General features: G+C 60.3%; 1 protein-coding gene across 2 annotated transcripts; it reads right to left on the bottom strand.

The window, feature by feature from the left end:
- Nucleotides 1-165: 165 nt before the first annotated feature.
- CRTC2 (CREB regulated transcription coactivator 2) lies at nt 166-25,930 on the bottom strand. 2 transcript variants are annotated; one of them, XM_044274556.1, is made up of 15 exons: nt 25,734-25,930; nt 21,493-21,594; nt 18,356-18,472; nt 18,060-18,121; nt 13,647-13,715; nt 13,362-13,465; nt 8,100-8,179; nt 7,531-7,580; nt 7,206-7,444; nt 6,069-6,460; nt 5,807-5,992; nt 4,904-5,773; nt 4,759-4,833; nt 1,506-1,659; nt 166-871 (listed from the first exon to the last, which is right to left on the bottom strand). In XM_044274556.1, exons 1-15 carry the CDS (start codon nt 25,872-25,874, stop codon nt 669-671), a joined length of 2,844 nt encoding a protein of 947 aa, XP_044130491.1. In that variant the 5' UTR covers nt 25,875-25,930; the 3' UTR covers nt 166-668. The 2 variants fall into 2 exon arrangements, with proteins under 2 accessions (XP_044130491.1, XP_044130490.1); XM_044274555.1 differs by having other exon boundaries at nt 4,904-5,992.
- Between the last annotated feature and the right edge of the window lie 345 nt (nt 25,931-26,275).

Here is a 26,275-nt window from a genome sequence, read left to right on the forward strand (position 1 = left end):
TGTTTACACTTCCACCTAGAGGCAGCTGTGGGTAACGCATGAGCTCTATTCTCCATACTGCCACCTGCTGGCAGCAGCCTGTTACTGCACTATCATCTGATTCTAATGTAATGACACCCAATAAACCTTACACCGGGGGAAGAAACACAACCTCCAGGGCAGCAGTCAGCAGTTTTCGCATTTATTTTTGCTATCTTATAAAAAGTACGTTTTCCATACAAATATATACATATCTATACAGCACAGTTTAGAAAAGGAAACGGATGAGGGGCGGATCGCCTCCCGTCTCGCCCCCGCGTCTGCAAAATCGGGGGTCAATAAATAAGTTTTACCTAAAAAAACAATAAGAAATATAGAAAAGTCGGGCGTCAGGAACACTGCGGTAGGAGCGCTCACGTTAAAGGCACAGTGCACAACACAAGTCTGTGGACCGCCACTGACCACGAAGAAATGGCTCAAAGTCACGGCGGGGCGGCCATACTTGTGGATACCGGAAAATAGTCATCGGGGCAGACCTGCCGCAGGGAATGTAGGGGTCATCCTCCGAGGTGCCGGAGATTTCCGGAATATTCTTTCAATTACATTTTATTTATTTATAATAAAATATAAGATCAGGGGCTCAGAGAATAGGAAGGTCCTGCCGACGGGGCGGACACGGCAGGAGCCCCTCACTGCAGCCGGTCGGAGCGGAAGGAGTCCTCCACCAGGGGGTCCGTCAGGGGGGCGTAGGGGTCGCTGAGCATATGCAGTCCGTCCAGAGTGAGGGGCTCGATGTTCAGATCTTCCTCCAGAGACGGGTCCATCTCGAAGCCGGGCACAGCGGACAGCGCGCTGGTGATCTCCTTGGAGAAGCCGGGAGGGGAGTCTACAGCTGGAGGGGGAGGAAGGAGGCGGTTAGAGGCCGAGCTGGGAGATGGGGGGCGGTTAGAGGCCGAGCTGGGAGATGGGGGGCGGTTAGAGGCCGAGCTGGGAGATGGGGGGCGGTTAGAGGCCGAGCTGGGAGATGGGGGCGGTTAGAGGCCGAGCTGGGAGATGGGGGGCTGCGGGGGGAGGAAGGAGGCGGTTAGAGGCCGAGCTGGGAGATGGGGGGCGGTTAGAGGCCGAGCTGGGAGATGGGGGGCTGCGGGGGGAGGAAGGAGGCCGAGCTGGGAGATGGGGGCTGCGGGGGGGAGGAAGAAGGCCAAGCTGGGGGGCTGCGGGGGGGGGGGGAGGCGGTTAGAGGCCGAGCTGGGAGATGGGGGGCTGCGGGAGGCGGTTAGAGGCCGAGCTGGGAGATGGGGGGCTGTGGGGGGCGGTTAGAGGCCGAGCTGGGAGATGGGGGGCTGTGGGGGGCGGTTAGAGGCCGAGCTGGGAGATGGGGGGCTGTGGGGGGCGGTTAGAGGCCGAGCTGGGAGATGGGGGGCTGTGGGGGCGGTTAGAGGCCGAGCTGGGAGATGGGGGGCTGTGGGGGGCGGTTAGAGGCTGAGCTGGGAGATGGGGGGCTGCGGGGGGGAGGGCGCACACACCTGTCAGGATGATGTTGGGGATGGGGTCGTGGTGGCTGCAGTTGTGGACTTTCTTCAGGGACTGCGAGGAGTTCTGCACCGGAGGATACTCCCCAGGAAAGCAGCTGCCGCTCAGGCCCAGGCGGTCGCCCTCCACCATATTGCACTGCTCAAACTGAGAAGAGACATCCACATCAGTGTTCACAGGGTTAATACCGCCTCCTCCAGCGCACTAACAGCAGAGTGTTCGCAGGGTTAATAGCGCCTCCTCCAGCGCACTAACAGCAGCGTGTTCGCAGGGTTAATACCGCCTCCTCCAGCGCACTAACAGCAGAGTGTTCGCAGGGTTAATACCGCCTCCTCCAGCGCACTAACAGCAGAGTGTTCGCAGGGTTAATACCGCCTCCTCCAGCGCACTAACAGCAGAGTGTTCGCAGGGTAAATACCGCCTCCTCCAGCGCACTAACAGCAGAGTGTTCGCAGGGTTAATACCGCCTCCTCCAGCGCACTAACAGCAGCGTGTTCGCAGGGTTAATACCGCCTCCTCCAGCGCACTAACAGCAGAGTGTTCGCAGGGTTAATAGCGCCTCCTCCAGCGCACTAACAGCAGAGTGTTCGCAGGGTTAATACCGCCTCCTCCAGCGCACTAACAGCAGAGTGTTCGCAGGGTTAATACCGCCTCCTCCAGCGCACTAACAGCAGAGTGTTCGCAGGGTTAATAGCGCCTCCTCCAGCGCACTAACAGCAGAGTGTTCGCAGGGTTAATACCGCCTCCTCCAGCGCACTAACAGCAGAGTGTTCGCAGGGTTAATACCGCCTCCTCCAGCGCACTAACAGCAGAGTGTTCGCAGGGTTAATACCGCCTCCTCCAGCGCACTAACAGCAGAGTGTTCGCAGGGGTTAATACCGCCTCCTCCAGCGCACTAACAGCAGAGTGTTCGCAGGGTTAATACCGCCTCCTCCAGCGCACTAACAGCAGAGTGTTCGCAGGGTTAATACCGCCTCCTCCAGCGCACTAACAGCAGAGTGTTCGCAGGGTTAATACCGCCTCCTCCAGCGCACTAACAGCAGAGTGTTCGCAGGGTTAATAGCGCCTCCTCCAGCGCACTAACAGCAGCGTGTTCGCAGGGTTAATACCGCCTCCTCCAGCGCACTAACAGCAGAGTGTTCGCAGGGTTAATACCGCCTCCTCCAGCGCACTAACAGCAGAGTGTTCGCAGGGTTAATACCGCCTCCTCCAGCGCACTAACAGCAGAGTGTTCGCAGGGTTAATACCGCCTCCTCCAGCGCACTAACAGCAGAGTGTTCGCAGGGTTAATACCGCCTCCTCCAGCGCACTAACAGCAGAGTGTTCGCAGGGTTAATACCCGCCTCCTCCAGCGCACTAACAGCAGAGTGTTCGCAGGGTTAATACCGCCTCCTCCAGCGCACTAACAGCAGAGTGTTCGCAGGGTTAATACCGCCTCCTCCAGCGCACTAACAGCAGGGTGTTCGCAGGGTTAATACCGCCCTCCTCCAGCGCACTAACAGCAGAGTGTTCGCAGGGTTAATACCGCCTCCTCCAGCGCACTAACAGCAGAGTGTTCGCAGGGTTAATACCGCCTCCTCCAGCGCACTAACAGCAGAGTGTTCGCAGGGTTAATACCGCCTCCTCCAGCGCACTAACAGCAGAGTGTTCGCAGGGTTAATACCGCCTCCTCCAGCGCACTAACAGCAGAGTGTTCGCAGGGTTAATACCGCCTCCTCCAGCGCACTAACAGCAGGGTGTTCGCAGGGTTAATACAGCCTCCTCCAGCGCACTAACAGCAGAGTGTTCGCAGGGTTAATACCGCCTCCTCCAGCGCACTAACAGCAGAGTGTTCGCAGGGTTAATACCGCCTCCTCCAGCGCACTAACAGCAGAGTGTTCGCAGGGTTAATACCGCCTCCTCCAGCGCACTAACAGCAGAGTGTTCGCAGGGTTAATACCGCCTCCTCCAGCGCACTAACAGCAGAGTGTTCGCAGGGGTTAATACCGCCTCCTCCAGCGCACTAACAGCAGAGTGTTCGCAGGGTTAATAGCGCCTCCTCCAGCGCACTAACAGCAGAGTGTTCGCAGGGTTAATAGTGCCTCCTCCAGCGCACTAACAGCAGAGTGTTCGCAGGGTTAATAGCGCCTCCTCCAGCGCACTAACAGCAGAGTGTTCGCAGGGTTAATACCGCCTCCTCCAGCGCACTAACAGCAGAGTGTTCGCAGGGTTAATACCGCCTCCTCCAGCGCACTAACAGCAGAGTGTTCACAGGGTTAATACCGCCTCCTCCAGCGCACTAACAGCAGAGTGTTCGCAGGGTTAATACCGCCTCCTCCAGCGCACTAACAGCAGAGTGTTCGCAGGGTTAATACCGCCTCCTCCAGCGCACTAACAGCAGAGTGTTCGCAGGGTTAATACCGCCTCCTCCAGCGCACTAACAGCAGAGTGTTCGCAGGGTTAATACCGCCTCCTCCAGCGCACTAACAGCAGAGTGTTCGCAGGGTTAATACCGCCTCCTCCAGCGCACTAACAGCAGAGTGTTCGCAGGGTTAATACCCCGCCTACTAACAGCAGAGTGTTCGCAGGGTTAATACCGCCTCCTCCAGCGCACTAACAGCAGAGTGTTTGCAGGGTTAATACCGGTACCCGCCGCGCTCTGTTCTTCTACTAGCCTGTCAGTGTTTCCACATGTTAGTGGCTGATCCCCCCCCGGAGTACACCCCCCCCCCCCCCCCCCGCTGTACACCCCCCTCCCCCCGTGTACACCCACCTTCCCCTTCCACCCCGTGTACCCCCCCCCCCCCCCCCCCGCTGTACACCCCCCTCCCCCCGTGTACACCCACCTTCCCCTTCCACCCCGTGTACACCCACCTTCCCCTTCCACCCCGGTGTACACCCCCCTCCCCGTGTACACCCCCCTCCCCCCGTGTACACCCACCTTCCCCTTCCACCCCCGTGTACACCCCCCCCCCCCCCCCGCTGTACACCCCCCTCCCCCGTGTACACCCCCTCCCCCCGTGTACACCCACCTTCCCCTTCCACCCCGTGTACACCCCCCACCCCCCCCCCCCCCCCCCCCCGCTGTACACCCCCCTCCCCCGTGTACACCCCCCTCCCCCCGTGTACACCCACCTTCCCCTTCCACCCCGTGTACACCCCCCCCCCCCCCCCGCTGTACACCCCCCTCCCCCGTGTACACCCCCCTCCCCCCGTGTACACCCACCTTCCCCTTCCACCCCGTGTACACCCCCCTCCCATACATACCTCCTGTGACAGGCGGCTGGCATGCTGGGCTGAGAGCTGTAGATCACAGTCATCGAAGAGACTGCTGAGCAGAGACTGCGGACAGAGGAGAGGAGAGTCAGCGAGAGCGCAGGCGGGAGGTGGGGAGAGACCACCACTAACTTACATTGTAGTCCCCCAGGGACGGCTGGTAGAAGGGTCCTCCCGCGTGCTGCGGGAACGCGTAGGGCGGCATGCCTGACATAACGGTATGATTCTTTCTCTGAGAGGTTTGTGGCAAAGGCTTCTGGGAAACCTCCGCCAGAAAGGGCTGTCCTCGTGGGTCCAGGGACTGGGGGGCTTGCTGCGATGGCTGGGGGTTGTGGGACTGCTGGGATTGGTGTAATGATGACTGGCCTTCCTGTATAGCGTGCTGGGACTGGTGCAGAGGCTGCTGGGAGTCCTGTGCCAACTGGTGCAGAGGCTGCCGGGAGTCCTGTGCCAACTGGTGCAGAGGCTGCTGGGAGCCCTGTGCAGACTGGTGCAGAGGATGCCGGGAGTCCTGTGCAGACTGGTGCAGAGGCTGCCGGGAGTCCTGTGCAGACTGGTGCAGAGGATGCCGGGAGTCCTGTGCAGACTGGTGCAGAGGCTGCCGGGAGTCCTGTGCAGACTGGTGCAGAGGCTGCCGGGAGTCCTGTGCAGACTGGTGCAGAGGCTGCTGGGAGCCCTGTGCAGACTGGTGCAGAGGATGCCGGGAGTCCTGTGCAGACTGGTGCAGAGGCTGCCGGGAGTCCTGTGCAGACTGGTGCAGAGGATGCCGGGAGTCCTGTGCAGACTGGTGCAGAGGCTGCCGGGAGTCCTGTGCCGACTGGTGCAGAGGCTGCCGGGAGTCCTGTGCAGACTGGTGCAGAGGCTGCCGGGAGTCCTGTGCCGACTGGTGCAGAGGCTGCCGGGAGTCCTGTGCAAACTGGTGCAGAGGCTGCTGGGAGTCCTGTGCAAACTGGTGCAGAGGCTGCTGGGAGTCCTGTGCAAACTGGTGCAGAGGCTGCTGGGAGTCCTGTGCAAACTGGTGCAGAGGCTGCTGGGAGTCCTGTGCCAACTGGTGGGACTGGTGCACACTCTGCTGGGACTGGTGCAGAGGCTGCTGGGAATCCTGTGCCGACTGGTGGGACTGGTGCACACGCTGCTGGGACTGGTGCAGAAAATTTGGGTGACTATAATGATAAGGTGGCAGTCTCTGCTCGGTGGGAAATCTGCTGGTGTCCAGTGGGACCCCCTAGAAGAGATAAACAGGAAAACGCATGAGAAGGGGTCAGATGGAAACGGAGGACGGTAAATGGCCTGGATGTTACCTGGGTGATGGACGTCAGCGTGGGGGACATGGTCGGCGAGAACTGCTTCTGGTGAGGCCTCCTGGAGTCTGCGGCCATTGGCAATGTCAGGGGGCTGAGCGGGACCCTGCGCCGAGGGGAGGTGTTCAGAGAGGCCAGCGGAGGGAAGGAGGAGGATGGAGAGGACGGGCTGCTGTAGGCGGATGGCAGGCTGTGGCTGCTGGCCGAGGGCGAGAGCGACTGGTTACTGAGGGAGGAGGGCAGGGACTGGCTGCTGAGCGAGGACTGCAGGGACGGGTTACTGTAGGAGGTCTGGAGGGAGGCGCTGCTGAGCGAGGTCTGCAGGTTCGGGTTACTCAGCGATGACTGCAGGGACTGGCGGCTCAGAGGGTTCGGCACAGCGGACGGGAAACCTGAAACAGAAAGCCATAACTGACGAGACCTGGCGCGGTGCGCGCAGCGTCGGGGGGGCTGCGGTGCGCGCAGCGTCGGGGGGCTGCGGTGAGCGCAGCGTCGGGGGGGCTGCGGTGCGCGCAGCGTCGGGGGGGCTGCGGTGCGCGCAGCGTCGGGGGGGCTGCGGTGCGCGCAGCGTCGGGGGGCTGCGGTGCGCGCAGCGTCGGGGGGGCTGCGGTGCGCGCAGCGTCGGGGGGGCTGCGGTGCGCGCAGCGTCGGGGGGGCTGCGGTGCGCGCAGCGTCGGGGGGGCTGCGGTGCGCGCAGCGTCGGGGGGCTGCGGTGCGCGCAGCGTCGGGGGGGCTGCGGTGCGCGCAGCGTCGGGGGGGCTGCGGTGCGCGCAGCGTCGGGGGGGCTGCGGTGCGCGCAGCGTCGGGGGGGCTGCGGTGCGCGCAGCGTCCGGGGGGCTGCGGTGCGCGCAGCGTCGGGGGGCTGCGGTGAGCGCAGCGTCGGGGGGGGCTGCGGTGCGCGCAGCGTCGGGGGGGCTGCGGTGCGCGCAGCGTCGGGGGGGCTGCGGTGCGCGCAGCGTCGGGGGGGCTGCGGTGCGCGCAGCGTCGGGGGGGCTGCGGTGCGCGCAGCGTCGGGGGGGCTGCGGTGCGCGCAGCGTCGGGGGGCTGCGGTGAGCGCAGCGTCGGGGGGCTGCGGTGCGCGCAGCGTCGGGGGTTGTGGTGTGTGCAGTGATGGGAGGCTGTTCCGAGGCCACTTACCTGAGTCATACCCGGGGGGCAGCCCGATCCTGCTGATGCCCAGGTGGGTCATGGTGCTGGCGAGGTTCCCAGTGCTGCTCCCGCCACTCAGGCTGCTGAATCCAGACTCGTCCGGGTCCAGGGGGGTGGGGAGGGGGGAGGGGAAGTGCAGGCTGGTCAGGTCCGGCAAGGACCCCCCAGTATTCAGTACAGAGGGCACCGGGGGGGTGCAGGACGGCTGATCCACCGAGGGGTAAATGCTGGAAAACAAGGAGGAGGAGAGTGACCCCCCCGCACACAGGGATGGACCGGCCCAAACCACAATCCTCTGCCGGGCTCCACTCACTTAATCCCGGGGACCTCACAGGACTTGGGGCGCGGGGAGGCGGCGGGCATCTGCGGAGAGAGCGGGCACCATTATACCGACAACCATCCACACACTGGTGGCACCGACAACCATCCCCACACACACTGGTGGCACCGACAACCACCCCCACACACACTGGTGGCACCGACAACCATCCCCACACACACTGGTGGCACCGACAACCATCCCCACACACACTGGTGGCACCGACAACCACCCCCACACACACTGGTGGCACCGACAACCATCCCCACACACACTGGTGGCACCGACAACCATCCCCACACACACTAGTGGCACCGACAACCATCCCCACACACACTGGTGGCACCGACAACCACCCCCACACACACTGGTGGCACCGACAACCATCCCCACACACACTGGTGGCACCGACAACCACCCCCACACACACTGGTGGCACCGACAACCACCCCCACACACAGGTGGCACTGACAACCACCCCCACACACACTGGTGGCACCGACAACCACCCCCACACACAGGTGGCACCGACAACCACCCCCACACACACTGGTGGCACTGACTTTTCTGGCGTCACATGGACTCAGCAACCGCGCGCCGTCCGCCTGAGACTCCTCTATGGCCGGGACACCGAACGGGAAGCCTGCAGAGAGGATAGAGGAAGTGTGAGGCACCGCCCGACGCCTCTACCTGCACTCACTGCTGAGAGGCACCGACCGACGCCTCTACCTGCACTCACTGCTGAGGGGCACCGCCCGACGCCTCTACCTGCACTCACTGCTGAGGGGCACCGCCCGACGCCTCTACCTGCACTCACTGCTGAGAGGCACCGACCGACGCCTCTACCTGCACTCACTGCTGAGAGGCACCGCCCGACGCCTCTACCTGCACTCACTGCTGAGAGGCACCGCCCGACGCCTCTACCTGCACTCACTGCTGAGAGGCACCGCCCGACGCCTCTACCTGCACTCACTGCTGAGAGGCACCGACCGACGCCTCTACCTGCACTCACTGCTGAGAGGCACCGACCGACGCCTCTACCTGCACTCACTGCTGAGAGGCACCGACCGACGCATCTACCTGCACTCACTGCTGAGAGGCACCGACCGACGCCTCTACCTGCACTCACTGCTGAGAGGCACCGACCGACGCCTCTACCTGCACTCACTGCTGAGAGGCACCGCCCGACGCCTCTACCTGCACTCACTGCTGAGAGGCACCGCCCGACGCCTCTACCTGCACTCACTGCTGAGAGGCACCGCCCGACGCCTCTACCTGCACTCACTGCTGAGAGGCACCAACCGACGCCTCTACCTGCACTCACTGCTGAGAGGCACCGCCCGACGCCTCTACCTGCACTCACTGCTGAGAGGCACCGCCCGACGCCTCTACCTGCACTCACTGCTGAGAGGCACCGCCCGACGCCTCTACCTGCACTCACTGCTGAGGGGCACCGCCCGACGCCTCTACCTGCACTCACTGCTGAGAGGCACCGACCGACGCCTCTACCTGCACTCACTGCTGAGGCACCGACCGACGCCTCTACCTGCACTCACTGCTGAGAGGCACCGACCGACGCCTCTACCTGCACTCACTGCTGAGGCACCGACCGACGCCTCTACCTGCACTCACTGCTGAGAGGCACCCACCGACGCCTCTACCTGCACTCACTGCTGAGAGGCACCGACCGACGCCTCTACCTGCACTCACTGCTGAGGGGCACCGCCCGACGCCTCTACCTGCACTCACTGCTGAGAGGCACCGCCCGACGCCTCTACCTGCACTCACTGCTGAGAGGCACCGCCCGACGCCTCTACCTGCACTCACTGCTGAGGGGCACCGCCCGACGCCTCTACCTGCACTCACTGCTGAGAGGCACCGACCGACGCCTCTACCTGCACTCACTGCTGAGAGGCACCGCCCGACGCCTCTACCTGCACTCACTGCTGAGGGCACCGACCGACGCCTCTACCTGCACTCACTGCTGAGAGGCACCGCCCGACGCCTCTACCTGCACTCACTGCTGAGAGGCACCGCCCGACGCCTCTACCTGCACTCACTGCTGAGGCACCGCCCGACGCCTCTACCTGCACTCACTGCTGAGAGGCACCGACCGACGCCTCTACCTGCACTCACTGCTGAGGGGCACCGACCGACGCCTCTACCTGCACTCACTGCTGAGAGGCACCGCCCGACGCCTCTACCTGCACTCACTGCTGAGGGGCACCGCCCGACGCCTCTACCTGCACTCACTGCTGAGAGGCACCGACCAACGCCTCTACCTGCACTCACTGCTGAGAGGCACCGCCCGACGCCTCTACCTGCACTCACTGCTGAGAGGCACCGCCCGACGCCTCTACCTGCACTCACTGCTGAGGCACCGACCGACGCCTCTACCTGCACTCACTGCTGAGAGGCACCAACCGACGCCTCTACCTGCACTCACTGCTGAAAGGCACCGCCCGACGCCTCTACCTGCACTCACTGCTGAGAGGCACCGACCGACGCCTCTACCTGCACTCACTGCTGAGGCACCGACCGACGCCTCTACCTGCACTCACTGCTGAGAGGCACCAACCGACGCCTCTACCTGCACTCACTGCTGAGAGGCACCAACCGACGCCTCTACCTGCACTCACTGCTGAGAGGCACCAACCGACGCCTCTACCTGCACTCACCGCTGAGAGGCACCAACCGACGCCTCTACCTGCACTCACTGCTGAGAGGCACCGACCGACGCCTCTACCTGCACTCACTGCTGAGGGGCACCGACCGACGCCTCTACCTGCACTCACTGCTGAGGCACCGACCGACGCCTCTACCTGCACTCACTGCTGAGAGGCACCGACCGACGCCTCTACCTGCACTCACTGCTGAGAGGCACCAACCGACGCCTCTACCTGCACTCACTGCTGAGAGGCACCGCCCGACGCCTCTACCTGCACTCACTGCTGAGAGGCACCGCCCGACGCCTCTACCTGCACTCACTGCTGAGGGGGCACCGACCGACGCCTCTACCTGCACTCACTGCTGAGGCACCGACCGACGCCTCTACCTGCACTCACTGCTGAGGCACCGACCGACGCCTCTACCTGCACTCACTGCTGAGAGGCACCGCCCGACGCCTCTACCTGCACTCACTGCTGAGGCACCGACCGACGCCTCTACCTGCACTCACTGCTGAGAGGCACCGCCCGACGCCTCTACCTGCACTCACTGCTGAGAGGCACCGCCCGACGCCTCTACCTGCACTCACTGCTGAGAGGCACCGCCCGACGCCTCTACCTGCACTCACTGCTGAGGGGCACCGCCCGACGCCTCTACCTGCACTCACTGCTGAGGGGCACCGACCGACGCCTCTACCTGCACTCACTGCTGAGAGGCACCGCCCGACGCCTCTACCTGCACTCACTGCTGAGAGGCACCGCCCGACGCCTCTACCTGCACTCACTGCTGAGAGGCACCGACCAACGCCTCTACCTGCACTCACTGCTGAGGCACCGCCCGACGCCTCTACCTGCACTCACTGCTGAGAGGCACCGCCCGACGCCTCTACCTGCACTCACTGCTGAGGCACCGACCGACGCCTCTACCTGCACTCACTGCTGAGAGGCACCGCCCGACGCCTCTACCTGCACTCACTGCTGAGAGGCACCGCCCGACGCCTCTACCTGCACTCACTGCTGAGAGGCACCGACCAACGCCTCTACCTGCACTCACTGCTGAGGCACCACCCGACGCCTCTACCTGCACTCACTGCTGAGAGGCACCGACCGACGCCTCTACCTGCACTCACTGCTGAGAGGCACCGCCCGACGCCTCTACCTGCACTCACTGCTGAGGCACCGCCCGACGCCTCTACCTGCACTCACTGCTGAGAGGCACCGACCAACGCCTCTACCTGCACTCACTGCTGAGGCACCGCCCGACGCCTCTACCTGCACTCACTGCTGAGGCACCGACCGACGCCTCTACCTGCACTCACTGCTGAGGCACCGCCCGACGCCTCTACCTGCACTCACTGCTGAGGCACCGCCCGACGCCTCTACCTGCACTCACTGCTGAGAGGCACCGCCCGACGCCTCTACCTGCACTCACTGCTGAGAGGCACCAACCGACGCATCTACCTGCACTCACTGCTGAGAGGCACCGCCCGACGCCTCTACCTGCACTCACTGCTGAGGGGCACCGACCGACGCCTCTACCTGCACTCACTGCTGAGGCACCGACCGACGCCTCTACCTGCACTCACTGCTGAGAGGCACCGACCGACGCCTCTACCTGCACTCACTGCTGAGAGGCACCAACCGACGGCTCTACCTGCACTCACTGCTGAGAGGCACCGCCCGACGCCTCTACCTGCACTCACTGCTGAGAGGCACCGCCCGACGCCTCTACCTGCACTCACTGCTGAGGGGCACCGACCGACGCCTCTACCTGCACTCACTGCTGAGGCACCGACCGACGCCTCTACCTGCACTCACTGCTGAGGCACCGACCGACGCCTCTACCTGCACTCACTGCTGAGAGGCACCGCCCGACGCCTCTACCTGCACTCACTGCTGAGGCACCGACCGACGCCTCTACCTGCACTCACTGCTGAGAGGCACCGCCCGACGCCTCTACCTGCACTCACTGCTGAGAGGCACCGCCCGACGCCTCTACCTGCACTCACTGCTGAGGGGCACCGCCCGACGCCTCTACCTGCACTCACTGCTGAGGCACCGACCGACGCCTCTACCTGCACTCACTGCTGAGAGGCACCGCCCGACGCCTCTACCTGCACTCACTGCTGAGGCACCGACCGACGCCTCTACCTGCACTCACTGCTGAGAGGCACCGCCCGACGCCTCTACCTGCACTCACTGCTGAGAGGCACCGCCCGACGCCTCTACCTGCACTCACTGCTGAGAGGCACCGCCCGACGCCTCTACCTGCACTCACTGCTGAGGGGCACCGCCCGACGCCTCTACCTGCACTCACTGCTGAGGGGCACCGACCGACGCCTCTACCTGCACTCACTGCTGAGAGGCACCGCCCGACGCCTCTACCTGCACTCACTGCTGAGAGGCACCGCCCGACGCCTCTACCTGCACTCACTGCTGAGAGGCACCGACCAACGCCTCTACCTGCACTCACTGCTGAGGCACCGCCCGACGCCTCTACCTGCACTCACTGCTGAGAGGCACCGCCCGACGCCTCTACCTGCACTCACTGCTGAGGCACCGACCGACGCCTCTACCTGCACTCACTGCTGAGAGGCACCGCCCGACGCCTCTACCTGCACTCACTGCTGAGAGGCACCGCCCGACGCCTCTACCTGCACTCACTGCTGAGAGGCACCGACCAACGCCTCTACCTGCACTCACTGCTGAGGCACCACCCGACGCCTCTACCTGCACTCACTGCTGAGAGGCACCGACCGACGCCTCTACCTGCACTCACTGCTGAGAGGCACCGCCCGACGCCTCTACCTGCACTCACTGCTGAGGCACCGCCCGACGCCTCTACCTGCACTCACTGCTGAGAGGCACCGACCAACGCCTCTACCTGCACTCACTGCTGAGGCACCGCCCGACGCCTCTACCTGCACTCACTGCTGAGAGGCACCGACCGACGCCTCTACCTGCACTCACTGCTGAGAGGCACCGCCCGACGCCTCTACCTGCACTCACTGCTGAGAGGCACCGCCCGACGCCTCTACCTGCACTCACTGCTGAGAGGCATCAATATGCTGACCTTAAATGCTCTGTACTGCTGTTACCAAACCAATGACTGCGCAGCGGGCAGTCCTCTATGCCCCCCCGATATAAAGACCGACTTACCAGTCCTGCGGGAGGCAGTGGGGCCCCCCTGTGGTGGTCCGGGGTACGGCTCCTGCGGGGCCGGGTTCATCACACTTGTGTGCAGGGCAGAATCGGAGTTTGTTCTGATGGGGGAGGGGAGCAGAGTTCTGTCAGAGGGGCCGAGGCACAGGGAGGCAGAGGACAGGGCGAAGCGGCATCTCACGGCAGGGGGCACACTCACACACACTACCGCAAAGCAAAGAGGCACCCAATAAGCAGCGGGCACCCGGGGGCAAGGAGCGGGCAACGCACAAGATGCTTCACCTGTTTAAAGCGCTCGGCAGCCTAAACAGCTGTCCTGTGTCCGAGGGGTAGGCGCCCCAGGGCAAGGTCCTTAATGAGGAAAGAGAGGGTGGTTAGAGCAGGCGGGCATGAGACTGCAGCTCTGGACAGGACTGGAGCACAAGACATGACCGCTCCACTGTGACTGCAGCTCTGGATGGGACTGGAGCATAAGACATGACCGCTCCACTGTGACTGCAGCTCTGGATGGGACTGGAGCATAAGACATGACCGCTCCACTGTGACTGCAGCTCTGGATGGGACTGGAGCATAAGACATGACCGCTCCACTGTGACTGCAGCTCTGGACGGGACTGGAGCACAAGACATGACCGCTCCACTGTGACTGCAGCTCTGGACAGGACTGGAGCACAAGACATGACCGCTCCACTGTGACTGCAGCTCTGGACGGGACTGGAGCACAAGACATGACAGCTCCACTGTGACTGCAGCTCTGGATGGGACTGGAGCATAAGACATGACCGCTACACTGTGACTGCAGCTCTGGACAGGACTGGAGCACAAGACATGACCGCTCCACTGTGACTGCAGCTCTGGATGGGACTGGAGCATAAGACATGACCGCTACACTGTGACTGCAGCTCTGGACAGGACTGGAGCACAAGACATGACCGCTCCACTGTGACTGCAGCTCTGGATGGGACTGGAGCATAAAACATGACCGCTACACTGTGACTGCAGCTCTGGACGGGACTGGAGAATAAGACATGACCGCTCCACTGTGACTGCAGCTCTGGATGGGACTGGAGCATAAGACATGACCGCTCCACTGTGACTGCAGCTCTGGATGGGACTGGAGCATAAGACATGACCGCTACACTGTGACTGCAGCTCTGGACGGGACTGGAGCATAAGACATGACCGCTACACTGTGACTGCAGCTCTGGACAGGACTGGAGCACAAGACATGACCGCTCCACTGTGACTGCAGCTCTGGATGGGACTGGAGCATAAAACATGACCGCTACACTGTGACTGCAGCTCTGGACGGGACTGGAGAATAAGACATGACCGCTCCACTGTGACTGCAGCTCTGGATGGGACTGGAGCATAAGACATGACAGCTTGACTGTGACTGCAGCTCTGGACAGGACTGGAGCATAAGACATGACCGCTCCACTGTGACTGCAGCTCTGGATGGGACTGGAGCATAAGACATGACCGCTCCACTGTGACTGCAGCTCTGAACGGGACTGGAGAATAAGACATGACCGCTCGACTGTGACTGCAGCCCTGGACGGGACTGGAGCATAAGACATGACCGCTCCACTGTGACTGCAGCTCTGGACGGGACTGGAGCATAAGACATGACCGCTCCACTGTGACTGCAGCTCTGATTGGGACTGGAGAATAAGACATGACCGCTCCACTGTGACTGCAGCTCTGGATGGGACTGGAGCATAAGACATGACCGCTCCACTGTGACTGCAGCCCTGGACGGGACTGGAGCATAAGACATGACCGCTCGACTGTGACTGCAGCTCTGGATGGGACTGGAGAATAAGACATGACCGCTCCACTGTGACTGCAGCTCTGGACGGGACTGGAGCATAAGACATGACCGCTCGACTGTGACTGCAGCTCTGGATGGGACTGGAGAATAAGACATGACCGCTCCACTGTGACTGCAGCTCTGGATGGGACTGGAGCATAAGACATGACCGCTCCACTGTGACTGCAGCTCTGGACGGAACTGGAGCATAAGACATGACCGCTCCACTGTGACTGCAGCTCTGGATGGGACTGGAGCATAAGACATGACCGCTACACTGTGACTGCAGCTCTGGATGGGACTGGAGAATAAGACATGACCGCTCCACTGTGACTGCAGCTCTGGACGGGACTGGAGCATAAGACATGACCGACATGACCGCTACACTGTGACTGCAGCTCTGGATGGGACTGGAGAATAAGACATGACCGCTCCACTGTGACTGCAGCCCCTGGACGGGACTGGAAGCATAAGACATGACCGCTCGACTGTGGACTGCAGCTCTGGATGGGACCTGGAGAATAAGACATGACCGCTCCACTGTGACTGCAGCTCTGGACGGGACTGGAGCATAAAACATGACAGCTTGACTGTGACTGCAGCTCTGGACAGGGACTGGAGCATAAGACATGACCGCTCCACTGTGACTGCAGCTCTGGATGGGACTGGAGAATAAGACATGACCGCTACACTGTGACTGCAGCTCTGGATGGGACTGGAGAATAAGACATGACCGCTCCACTGTGACTGCAGCCCTGGACGGGACTGGAGCATAAGACATGACCGCTCGACTGTGACTGCAGCTCTGGATGGGACTGGAGAATAAGACATGACCGCTCCACTGTGACTGCAGCTCTGGACGGGACTGGAGCATAAGACATGACCGCTCCACTGTGACTGCAGCTCTGGACGGGACTGGAGCATAAAACATGACAGCCTGACTATGACTGCAGCTCTGGATGGGACTGGAGAATAAGACATGACCGCTCCACTGTGACTGCAGCTCTGGATGGGACTGGAGCATAAGACATGACCGCTCCACTGTGACTGCAGCTCTGGACGGGACTGGAGCATAAGACATGACCGCTTGACTGTGACTGCAGCTCTGGATGGGACTGGAGAATAAGACATGACCGCTCCACTGTGACTGCAGCTCTGGATGGGACTGGAGCATAAAACATGACAGCTTGACTGTGACTGCAGCTCTGGATGGGACTGGAGAATAAGACATGACCGCTCCACTGTGACTGCAGCTCTGGACGGGACTGGAGCATAAAACATGACAGCTCCACTGTGACTGCAGCTCTGGATGGGACTGGAGCATAAAACATGACAGCTTGACTGTGACTGCAGCTCTGGATGGGACTGGAGAATAAGACATGACCGCTCCCACTGTGACTGCAGCTCTGGATGGGACTGGAGCATAAAACATGACCGCTCCACTGTGACTGCAGCTCTGGATGGGACTGGAGAATAAGACATGACCGCTCCACTGTGACTGCAGCTCTGGATGGGACTGGAGCATAAAACATGACCGCTCCACTGTGACTGCAGCTCTGGACGGGACTGGAGAATAAGACATGACCGAACCACTGTGACTGCAGCTCTGGACGGGACTGGAGCATAAGACATGACCGCTCCACTGTGACTGCAGCTCTGGATGGGACTGGAGCATAAAACATGACAGCTCCACTGTGACTGCAGCTCTGGATGGGACTGGAGCATAAGACATGACAGCTTGACTGTGACTGCAGCTATGGATGGGACTGGAGACTAAGACATGACCGCTCGACTGTGACTGCAGCTCTGGAAGGGACTGGAGACTAAGACATGACAGCTCCACTGTGACTGCAGCTCTGGATGGGACTGGAGACTAAGACATGACCACTCCACTGTGACTGCAGCTCTGGATGGGACTGGAGACTAAGACATGACCGCAGCTCTGGATGGGACTGGAGCATAAGACATGACCGCTCCACTGTGAGTGCAGCTCTGGAAGGGACTGGAGCATAAGACATGACCGCTCCACTGTGACTGCAGCTCTGGATGGGACTGGAGAATAAGACATGACCGCTCCACTGTGACTGCAGCTCTGGATGGGACTGGAGCATAAGACATGACCGCTACACTGTGACTGCAGCTCTGGATGGGACTGGAGCATAAGACATGACCGCTCCACTGTGACTGCAGCTCTGGATGGGACTGGAGCATAAGACATGACCGCTCCACTGTGACTGGAGCTCTGGCTGGGACTGGAGAATAAGACATGACCGCTCCACTGTGACTGCAGCTCTGGATGGGACTGGAGAATAAGACATGACCGCTCCACTGTGACTGCAGCTCTGGACGGGACTGGAGAATAAGACATGACCGCTCCACTGTGACTGCAGCTCTGGATGGGACTGGAGAATAAGACATGACCGCTCCACTGTGACTGCAGCTCTGGACGGGACTGGAGCATAAGACATGACAGCTCGACTGTGACTGCAGCTCTGGATGGGACTGGAGAATAAGACATGACCGCTCGACTGTGACTGCAGCTCTGGATGGGACTGGAGCATAAGACATGACTGCTCCACTGTGACTGCAGCTCTGGATGGGACTGGAGCATAAGACATGACCGCTCTACTGTGACTGCAGCTCTGGATGGGACTGGAGCATAAGACATGACCGCTCCACTGTGACTGCAGCTCTGGACGGGACTGGAGCATAAGACATGACCGCTCCACTGTGACTGCAGCTCTGGACGGGACTGGAGCATAAGACATGACAGCTCCACTGTGACTGCAGCTCTGGATGGGACTGGAGAATAAGACATGACCGCTCCACTGTGACTGCAGCTCTGGAGGTGACTGGAGTATAAGACAGGAAGTAAAGGGTTACCTTCTCCAGGACGACTCCGGCTGCGGGGAGAGATAAGAGGCGCCGTACGGAGAACTGTCCACGTGGGAAGGTTAAGGAAAGTGGAAGAGGATGGAGGGCCGCTCAGGGGCCCCGGGGGTCAGTCACCCCCCCTGTTCAAAGGGGCGTCCCGGACCAGACAGAAGGGGAAGGGGGTACGAATGTAACAGACGTGGCCGCCCCTTCCTCTAGTCCTGGGCGCCCCTTTAAGGGGGTGTGGCTAAGCAGTCACATGTCTCACACCGAATACTAAAGCAGACAGAAATCTAGAAGGATATCTGGCGCATGTAGCGGCGCAGCGGCGACACCATCCGGCGGGGGTCTCTGTGGTGGACTCTCTCCACCAATCCGCCATGACGGGTGCTCCGGGCATCCAGCTGTGACTGCGGGGGGCCCTGCCGAAAGAACAGGGGGAACAGATTACCAACCGGGAGGAGGAGGGTGAAGAGAGAGGTGAGGGAGGGTAAAAAAGGGAGGAGGAGGAGGAGGAGGAGGGTAAAAAAGGGAGGAGGAGGAGGAGGAGGAGGAGGGTAAAAAGGGGAGGAGGAGGAGGAGGAGGAGGGTAAAAAGGGAGGAGGAGGAGGAGGAGGGTAAAAAAGGGAGGAGGAGGAGGGAGGAGGAGGGTAAAAAAAGGGAGGAGGAGGAGGAGGAGGAGGGTAAAAAAGGGAGGAGGAGGAGGAGGAGGAGGGTAAAAAAGGGAGGAGGAGGAGGTAAGGAGGAGGAGGGGTAAAAAAGGGAGGAGGAGGAGGAGGAGGAGGGTAAAAAAGGGAGGAGGAGGAGGAGGAGGAGGGTAAAAAGGGAGGAGGAGGAGGAGGAGGAGGGTAAAAAAGGGAGGAGGAGGAGGAGGAGGGTAAAAAAGGGAGGAGGAGGAGGAGGAGAGGAGGAGGGTAAAAAAGGGAGGAGGAGGAGGAGGAGGGTTAAAAAGGGAGGAGGAGGAGGAGGAGGAGGGTTAAAAAAGGGAGGAGGAGGAGGAGGAGGAGGGTTAAAAAGGGAGGAGGAGGAGGAGGAGGAGGGTAAAAAAGGGAGGAGGAGGAGGAGGAGGAGGGTAAAAAAGGGAGGAGGGAGGAGGAGGAGGAGGGTTAAAAAAGGAGGAGAGGAGGAGGAGGAGGGTAAAAAAGGGAGGAGGAGGAGGAGGGTTTACAAACACGGGCGGAGGAGGAGGTAGGCGGAGGGTAAAAAAGGGAGATGGAGGAGGAGCGCTAGGAGGGTTAAAAAAGGGAGGAGGAAGAGAGGAGGAGGGTTTAACAAAGGGAGGAGGCGGGAGGAGGAGGAGGGTTAAAAAGGGAGGAGGAGGAGGAGGAGGGTAAAAAAGGGAGGAGGTAGGAGGAGGGTTATAAAAACGGAGGCGGAGGAGGAGGGTCAAAAATGGAGGAGGAGGCGGCGGGTTATTTTTTTTCAAAAAAGGGAGGAGGAGGAGGAGGTAAAAAGGAGGAGGAGGAGGGTTAAAAAAGGGAGCGAAGGAGGGTAAAAAAGGAGGAGGAGGGTATAAAAAGGGAGGAGGAAGGAGGAGGGTTTAAACAAGGCGAGGAGGAGGCGGAGGGTAAAAAAGGGAGAGGGAGGAGGAGGGTAAAAAAGGGAGGAGGAGGAGGAGGAGGAGGGGAGGGTAAAAAAGGGAGGAGGAGGAGGAGGAGGAGGAGGAGGGTTAAAAAAAGGAGGAGGAGGAGGGAGGAGGAGGAGGAGGGTAAAAAAGGGGAGGAGGAGGAGGAGGAGGAGGAGGAGGAGGGTAAAAAAGGGAGGAGGAGGAGGAGGAGGAGGAGGAGGAGGGTAAAAAAGGGAGGAGGAGGAGGAGGAGGGTAAAAAAGGGAGGAGGAGGAGGAGGAGGAGGAGGCGGAGGAGGGGTAAAAAAAGGGAGGAGGAGGAGGAGGAGGAGGGTTAAAAAAGGGAGGAGGAGGAGGAGGAGGAGGAGGAGGAGGAGGGTAAAAAAAGGGAGGAGGAGGAGGAGGAGGAGGGTAAAAAAGGGAGGAGGAGGAGGAGGAGGAGGGGAGGAGGAGGGTAAAAAAGGGAGGAGGAGGAGGAGGGTAAAAAAGGGAGGGAGGAGGAGGAGGGTAAAAAAGGGAGGAGGAGGAGGAGGGTAAAAAAGGGAGGAGGAGGAGGAGGGTTAAAAAAGGGAGGAGGAGGAGGAGGAGGAGGGTAAAAAGGGAGGAGGAGGAGGAGGAGGGTTAAAAAAGGAGGAGGAGGAGGAGGAGGAGGGTAAAAAAGGGAGGAGGGAGGAAGGAGGAGGAGGGTAAAAAAGGGAGGAGGAGGCGGAGGAGGAGGAGGGTAAAAAAGGGAGGAGGAGGAGGAGGAGGAGGAGGGTATAAAAAGGAGGAGGAGGAGGAGGAGGAGGTAAACAAAGGAGGAGGAGGAGGAGAGGAGGAGGAGGGTAAAAAAGGGAGGAGGAGGAGGAGGAGGAGGGTAAAAAAGGGAGGAGGAGGAGGAGGAGGAGGGTAAAAAAGGGAGAGGAGGAGGAGGAGGAGGGTAAAAAGGGAGGAGGAGGAGGGAGGAGGGTAAAAAAGGGAGGAGGAGGAGGAGGAGGAGGGTAAAAAGGGAGGGAGGAGGAGGGTAAAAGGGAGGAGGAGGAGGAGGGTAAAAAGGGAGGAGGAGGAGGAGGGTTAAAAAAGGGAGGAGGAGGAGGCGGGTAAAAAAGGGAGGAGGAGGAGGAGGGTAAAAAAGGGAGGAGGAGGAGGAGGGTAAAAAAGGGAGGAGGAGGAGGAGGGTAAAAAAGGGAGGAGGAGGAGGAGGGTAAAAAAGGGAGAGGAGGAGGAGGGTAAAAAGGGAGGAGGAGGAGGGTTAAAAAAGGGAGGAGGAGGAGGGTTAAAAAGGGAGGAGGAGGAGGAGGGTAAAAAAGGGAGGAGGAGGAGGAGGGTTAAAAAAGGGAGGAGGAGGAGGAGGAGGAGGAGGAGGAGGAGGGTTAAAAAAGGGAGGAGGAGGAGGAGGAGGAGGAGGAGGAGGAGGGTAAAAAAGGAGGAGGAGGAGGAGGAGGAGGGTAAAAAAGGGAGGAGGAGGGTAAAGAAGGGAGGAGGAGCAGGAGGGTAAAGAAGGGAGGAGGAGCAGGAGGGTAAAGAAGGGAGGAGGAGGAGGGTAAAGAAGGGAGGAGGAGGAGGGTAAAGAAGGAGGAGATGGAGGAGGAGGGTAAAGAGGGGAGGAGGAGGAGGAAGGTAAAGAGGGGAGGAGGAGGAGGGTAAAGAGGGGAGGAGGAGGAGGAGGGTAAAGAGGGGAGGAGGAGGGTAAAGAGGGGAGGAGGAGGAGGAGGAGGGTTAAAGAGGGGAGGAGGAGGGTAAAGAGGGGAGGAGGAGGAGGAGGGTAAAGAGGGGAGGAGGAGGAGGAGGGTAAAGAGGGGAGGAGGAGGAGGAGGGTAAAGAGGGGAGGAGGGTAAAGAGGGGAGGAGGAGGAGGAGGGTAAAGAAGAGGGGGGGGGGAGGAGGAGGAGGTTGTACCTGGAAGTCGGAGGCGCCGCTGCTCATCTGGTTGACGTTGGGGAGGGAGCCGCCGTAGTAGGAGCCTCTCATGTGCGTCATCTGCAGCTTCTGCACCTGGAGCTGCCAACACAGCGGAGTCATGTCAGACCGAGTACAACAGGGATGTGTGACCCGCGCCACCCCCAGAGATCCGCCACCCGCGCCACCCCCAGAGATCCGCCACCCGCGCCACCCCCAGAGATCAGTGACACAGGTGACCCCAGAGATCAGTGACACAGGTGACCCCAGAGATCAGTGACACAGGTGACCCCAGAGATCAGTGACACAGGTGACCCCAGAGATCGGTGACACAGGTGACCCCAGAGATCGGTGACACAGGTGACCCCAGAGATCGGTGACACAGGTGACCCCAGAGATCAGTGACCCCAGAGATCAGTGACCCCAGAGATCAGTGACCCCAGAGATCAGTGACCCCAGAGATCAGTGACCCCAGAGATCAGTGACACAGGTGACCCCAGAGATCAGTGACACAGGTGACCCCAGAGATCAGTGACACAGGTGACCCCAGAGATCGGTGACACAGGTGACCCCAGAGATCGGTGACACAGGTGACCCCAGAGATCGGTGACACAGGTGACCCCAGAGATCAGTGACCCCAGAGATCAGTGACCCCAGAGATCAGTGACCCCAGAGATCAGTGACCCCAGAGATCAGTGACCCCAGAGATCAGTGACCCCAGAGATCAGTGACAGGTGACCCCAGAGATCAGTGACAGGTGACACAGGTGACCCCAGAGATCAGTGACACAGGTGACCCCAGAGATCAGTGACACAGGTGACCCCAGAGATCAGTGACACAGGTGACCCCAGAGATCAGTGACACAGGTGACCCCAGAGATCAGTGACACAGGTGACCCCAGAGATCAGTGACACAGGTGACCCCAGAGATCAGTGACACAGGTGACCCCAGAGATCAGTGACACAGGTGACCCCAGAGATCAGTGACACAGGTGACCCCAGAGATCAGTGACACAGGTGACCCCAGAGATCAGTGACACAGGTGACCCCAGAGATCAGTGACCCCAGAGATCAGTGACCCAGAGATCAGTGACCCCAGAGATCAGTGACCCCAGAGATCAGTGACCCCAGAGATCAGTGACCCAGAGATCAGTGACCCCAGAGAACCGTGACCCCAGAGATCAGGGACCCCAGAGATCAGTGACCCACAGAGATCAGTGACCCCAGAGATCAGTGACCCAGAGATCAGTGACCCAGAGATCAGTGACCCAGAGATCAGTGACCCCAGAGATCAGTGACCCCAGAGATCAGTGACCCAGAGATCAGTGACAGGTGACCCCAGAGATCAGTGACACAGGTGACCCAGAGATCAGTGACACAGGTGACCCCAGAGATCAGTGACACAGGGACCCAGAGATCAGTGACAGGGGACACAGGGACCCCAGAGATCAGTGACCCCAGAGATCAGTGACCCAGAGATCAGTGACCCAGAGATCAGTGACCCAGAGATCAGTGACCCAGAGATCAGTGACCCAGAGATCAGTGACAGGTGACCCAGAGATCAGTGACAGGTGACCCCAGAGATCAGTGACAGGGACAGGTGACCCAGAGATCAGTGACACAGGTGACCCCAGAGATCAGGACACAGGTGACCCAGAGATCAGTGACCCCAGAGATCAGTGACCCCAGAGATCAGTGACCCCCAGAGATCAGTGACCCCAGGAGATCAGTGGACCCAGAGATCAGTGACCCAGAGATCAGGTGACCCCAGAGATCAGTGACCCCAGAGATCGGTGACCCCAGAGCTCAGTTGACACAGGTGACCCCAGAGATCAGTGAAGGACCCCAGAGATCAGTGCCAGGTGACCACCCAGAGATCAGTGGCCAGGTGACCCCAGAGATCAGTGACAGGGACACAGTGTGACCCCCGAGATCAAGTGACAGGTGACAACAGGTGACCCCAGAGATCAGTGACAGGTGACACAGGTGACCCCAGCGATCAGTGACAGGTGCACACGGTGACCCCCAGAAGAGATCAGTTGACATCAGGTGACCCAGGCTTGACCCCAGAGATCCGGAACAGGGTGACCCCAGAGATCAGGACACAGGTGACCCCAGAGATCAGTGACCAGGTGACCCCAGAGATCAGTGACACAGGTGACCCCAGAGATCAGTGACACAGGTGACCCCAGAGATCAGTGACACAGGTGACCCTAGAGATCAGTGACACAGGTGACCCCAGAGATCAGTGACACAGGTGACCCCAGAGATCAGTGACACAGGTGACCCCAGAGATCAGTGACAGGTGACCCCAGAGATCAGTGACAGGTGACCCCAGAGATCAGTGACACAGGTGACCCCAGAGATCAGTGACACAGGTGACCCCTGAGATCAGTGACACAGGTGACCCCAGAGATCAGTGACACAGGTGACCCCAGAGATCAGTGACACAGGTGACCCCAGAGATCAGTGACAGGTGACCCCAGAGATCAGTGACAGGTGACCCCAGAGATCAGTGACAGGTGACCCCACAGATCAGTGACACAGGTGACCCCAGAGATCAGTGACACAGGTGACCCCAGAGATCAGTGACAGGTGACCCCAGAGATCAGTGACAGGTGACCCAGAGATCAGTGACAGGTGACCCCAGAGATCAGTGACAGGTGACCCCAGAGATCAGTGACACAGGTGACCCCAGAGATCAGTGACACAGGTGACCCCAGAGATCAGTGACACAGGTGACCCCAGAGATCAGTGACACAGGTGACCCCAGAGATCAGTGACACAGGTGACCCCAGAGATCAGTGACAGGTGACCCCAGAGATCAGTGACAGGTGACCCCAGAGATCAGTGACACAGGTGACCCCAGAGATCAGTGACACAGGTGACCCCAGAGATCAGTGACAGGTGGACCCCAGAGATCAGTGACAGGTGACCCCAGAGATCAGTGACAGGTGACCCAGAGATCAGTGACAGGTGACCCCAGAGATCAGTGACAGGTGACCCCAGAGATCAGTGACAGGTGACCCAGAGATCAGTGACACAGGTGACCCCAGAGATCAGTGACACAGGTGACCCCAGAGATCAGTGACACAGGTGACCCCAGAGATCAGTGACACAGGTGACCCCAGAGATCAGTGACACAGGTGACCCAGAGATCAGTGACACAGGTGACCCCAGAGATCAGTGACACAGGTGACCCCAGAGATCAGTGACACAGGTGACCCCAGAGATCAGTGACACAGGTGACCCCAGAGATCAGTGACACAGGTGACCCCAGAGATCAGTGACACAGGTGACCCCAGAGATCAGTGACACAGGTGACCCCAGAGATCAGTGACACAGGTGACCCCAGAGATCAGTGACACAGGTGACCCCAGAGATCAGTGACACAGGTGACCCCAGAGATCAGTGACACAGGTGACCCCAGAGATCAGTGACAGGTGACCCCAGAGATCAGTGACACAGGTGACCCCAGAGATCAGTGACAGGTGACCCCAGAGATCAGTGACAGGTGACCCCAGAGATCAGTGACAGGTGACCCCAGAGATCAGTGACAGGTGACCCCAGAGATCAGTGACAGGTGACCCCAGAGATCAGTGACAGGTGACCCCAGAGATCAGTGACAGGTGACCCCAGAGATCAGTGACAGGTGACCCCAGAGATCAGTGACAGGTGACCCCAGAGATCAGTGACAGGTGACCCCAGAGATCAGTGACAGGTGACCCCAGAGATCAGTGACAGGTGACCCCAGAGATCAGTGACAGGTGACCCCAGAGATCAGTGACAGGTGACCCCAGAGATCAGTGACAGGTGACCCCAGAGATCAGTGACAGGTGACCCCAGAGATCAGTGACAGGTGACCCCAGAGATCAGTGACAGGTGACCCCAGAGATCAGTGACAGGTGACACAGGTGACCCCAGAGATCAGTGACACGTGACCCCAGAGATCAGTGACAGGTGACCCCAGAGATCAGTGACAGGTGACCCCAGAGATCAGTGACAGGTGACCCCAGAGATCAGTGACAGGTGACCCCAGAGATCAGTGACAGGTGACCCCAGAGATCAGTGACAGGTGACCCCAGAGATCAGTGACAGGTGACCCCAGAGATCAGTGACAGGTGACACAGGTGACCCCAGAGATCAGTGACACGTGACCCCAGAGATCAGTGACACGTGACCGGTTCAGGTGATAACCGAATGACAGGAGGGTCAGATATCGCGATACGTCGCCGGCAGTACCCGGGTGGAGCCGATGTCCATCATGACTTCCTCGAAGGCTGCCGTCTCCTCCGCCTGCCTCTGGCGCTGCAGCGCGATCTTCTCGCTGAACTTGCGCGGGTTGGAAGCAGAGCCCGGCCCGCTCGCCCCCGGAGCCGCCATTTTTCCAGCCCTTCCGCAGCCGCCGAAGGGGTGCAAGGAGGAGAGCAGCCACAGGGACGCCGGGAAACGTAGTCCGACTCCGCCCTATCCCTGCCAGACAGGCGGCAGCAGGAGCGGAAACGGACTACAAATCCCGCTCACCACTGCGAAGCGTGGGGCCACAACGCCTGCGGGGAATACGGCTCACGGCGGCAGCACAGAAACAGGCGTGACGCGGCCAGAACTACACCTCCCAGCATGCCCTGCGCCAGCGGCCCGCGGTTACCCCCTACCCAGCCATACTCAGGCTCTGTGCACCCTCCTAATACCTCCCCAGGAATAACTCCCCTCACACAGGCTCTGTGCACCCTCCTAATAGCTCCCCTCACACAGGCTCTGTGCACTCTCCTAATACCTCCCCA

The sequence above is a fragment of the Bufo gargarizans genome, unplaced genomic scaffold (genome assembly GCF_014858855.1).
Source record: "Bufo gargarizans isolate SCDJY-AF-19 unplaced genomic scaffold, ASM1485885v1 original_scaffold_1826_pilon, whole genome shotgun sequence".
Classification (NCBI taxonomy): Eukaryota; Metazoa; Chordata; class Amphibia; order Anura; family Bufonidae; genus Bufo; species Bufo gargarizans.

Coding starts and splice junctions, on each gene's coding strand:
- CRTC2 (XM_044274555.1), bottom strand. CDS start 25,874: ATGGCGGCTCCGGGGGCGAGCGGGCCGGGCTCTGCTTCCAACCCGCGC. Junction 18,122..18,355: donor TGCGCCGCTACATGCGCCAG/ATATCCTTCTAG, acceptor TAACCTTCCCAC/GTGGACAGTTCTCCGTACGG. Junction 13,466..13,646: donor CTGCCGAGCGCTTTAAACAG/GTGAAGCATCTT, acceptor CTCCCCCATCAG/AACAAACTCCGATTCTGCCC.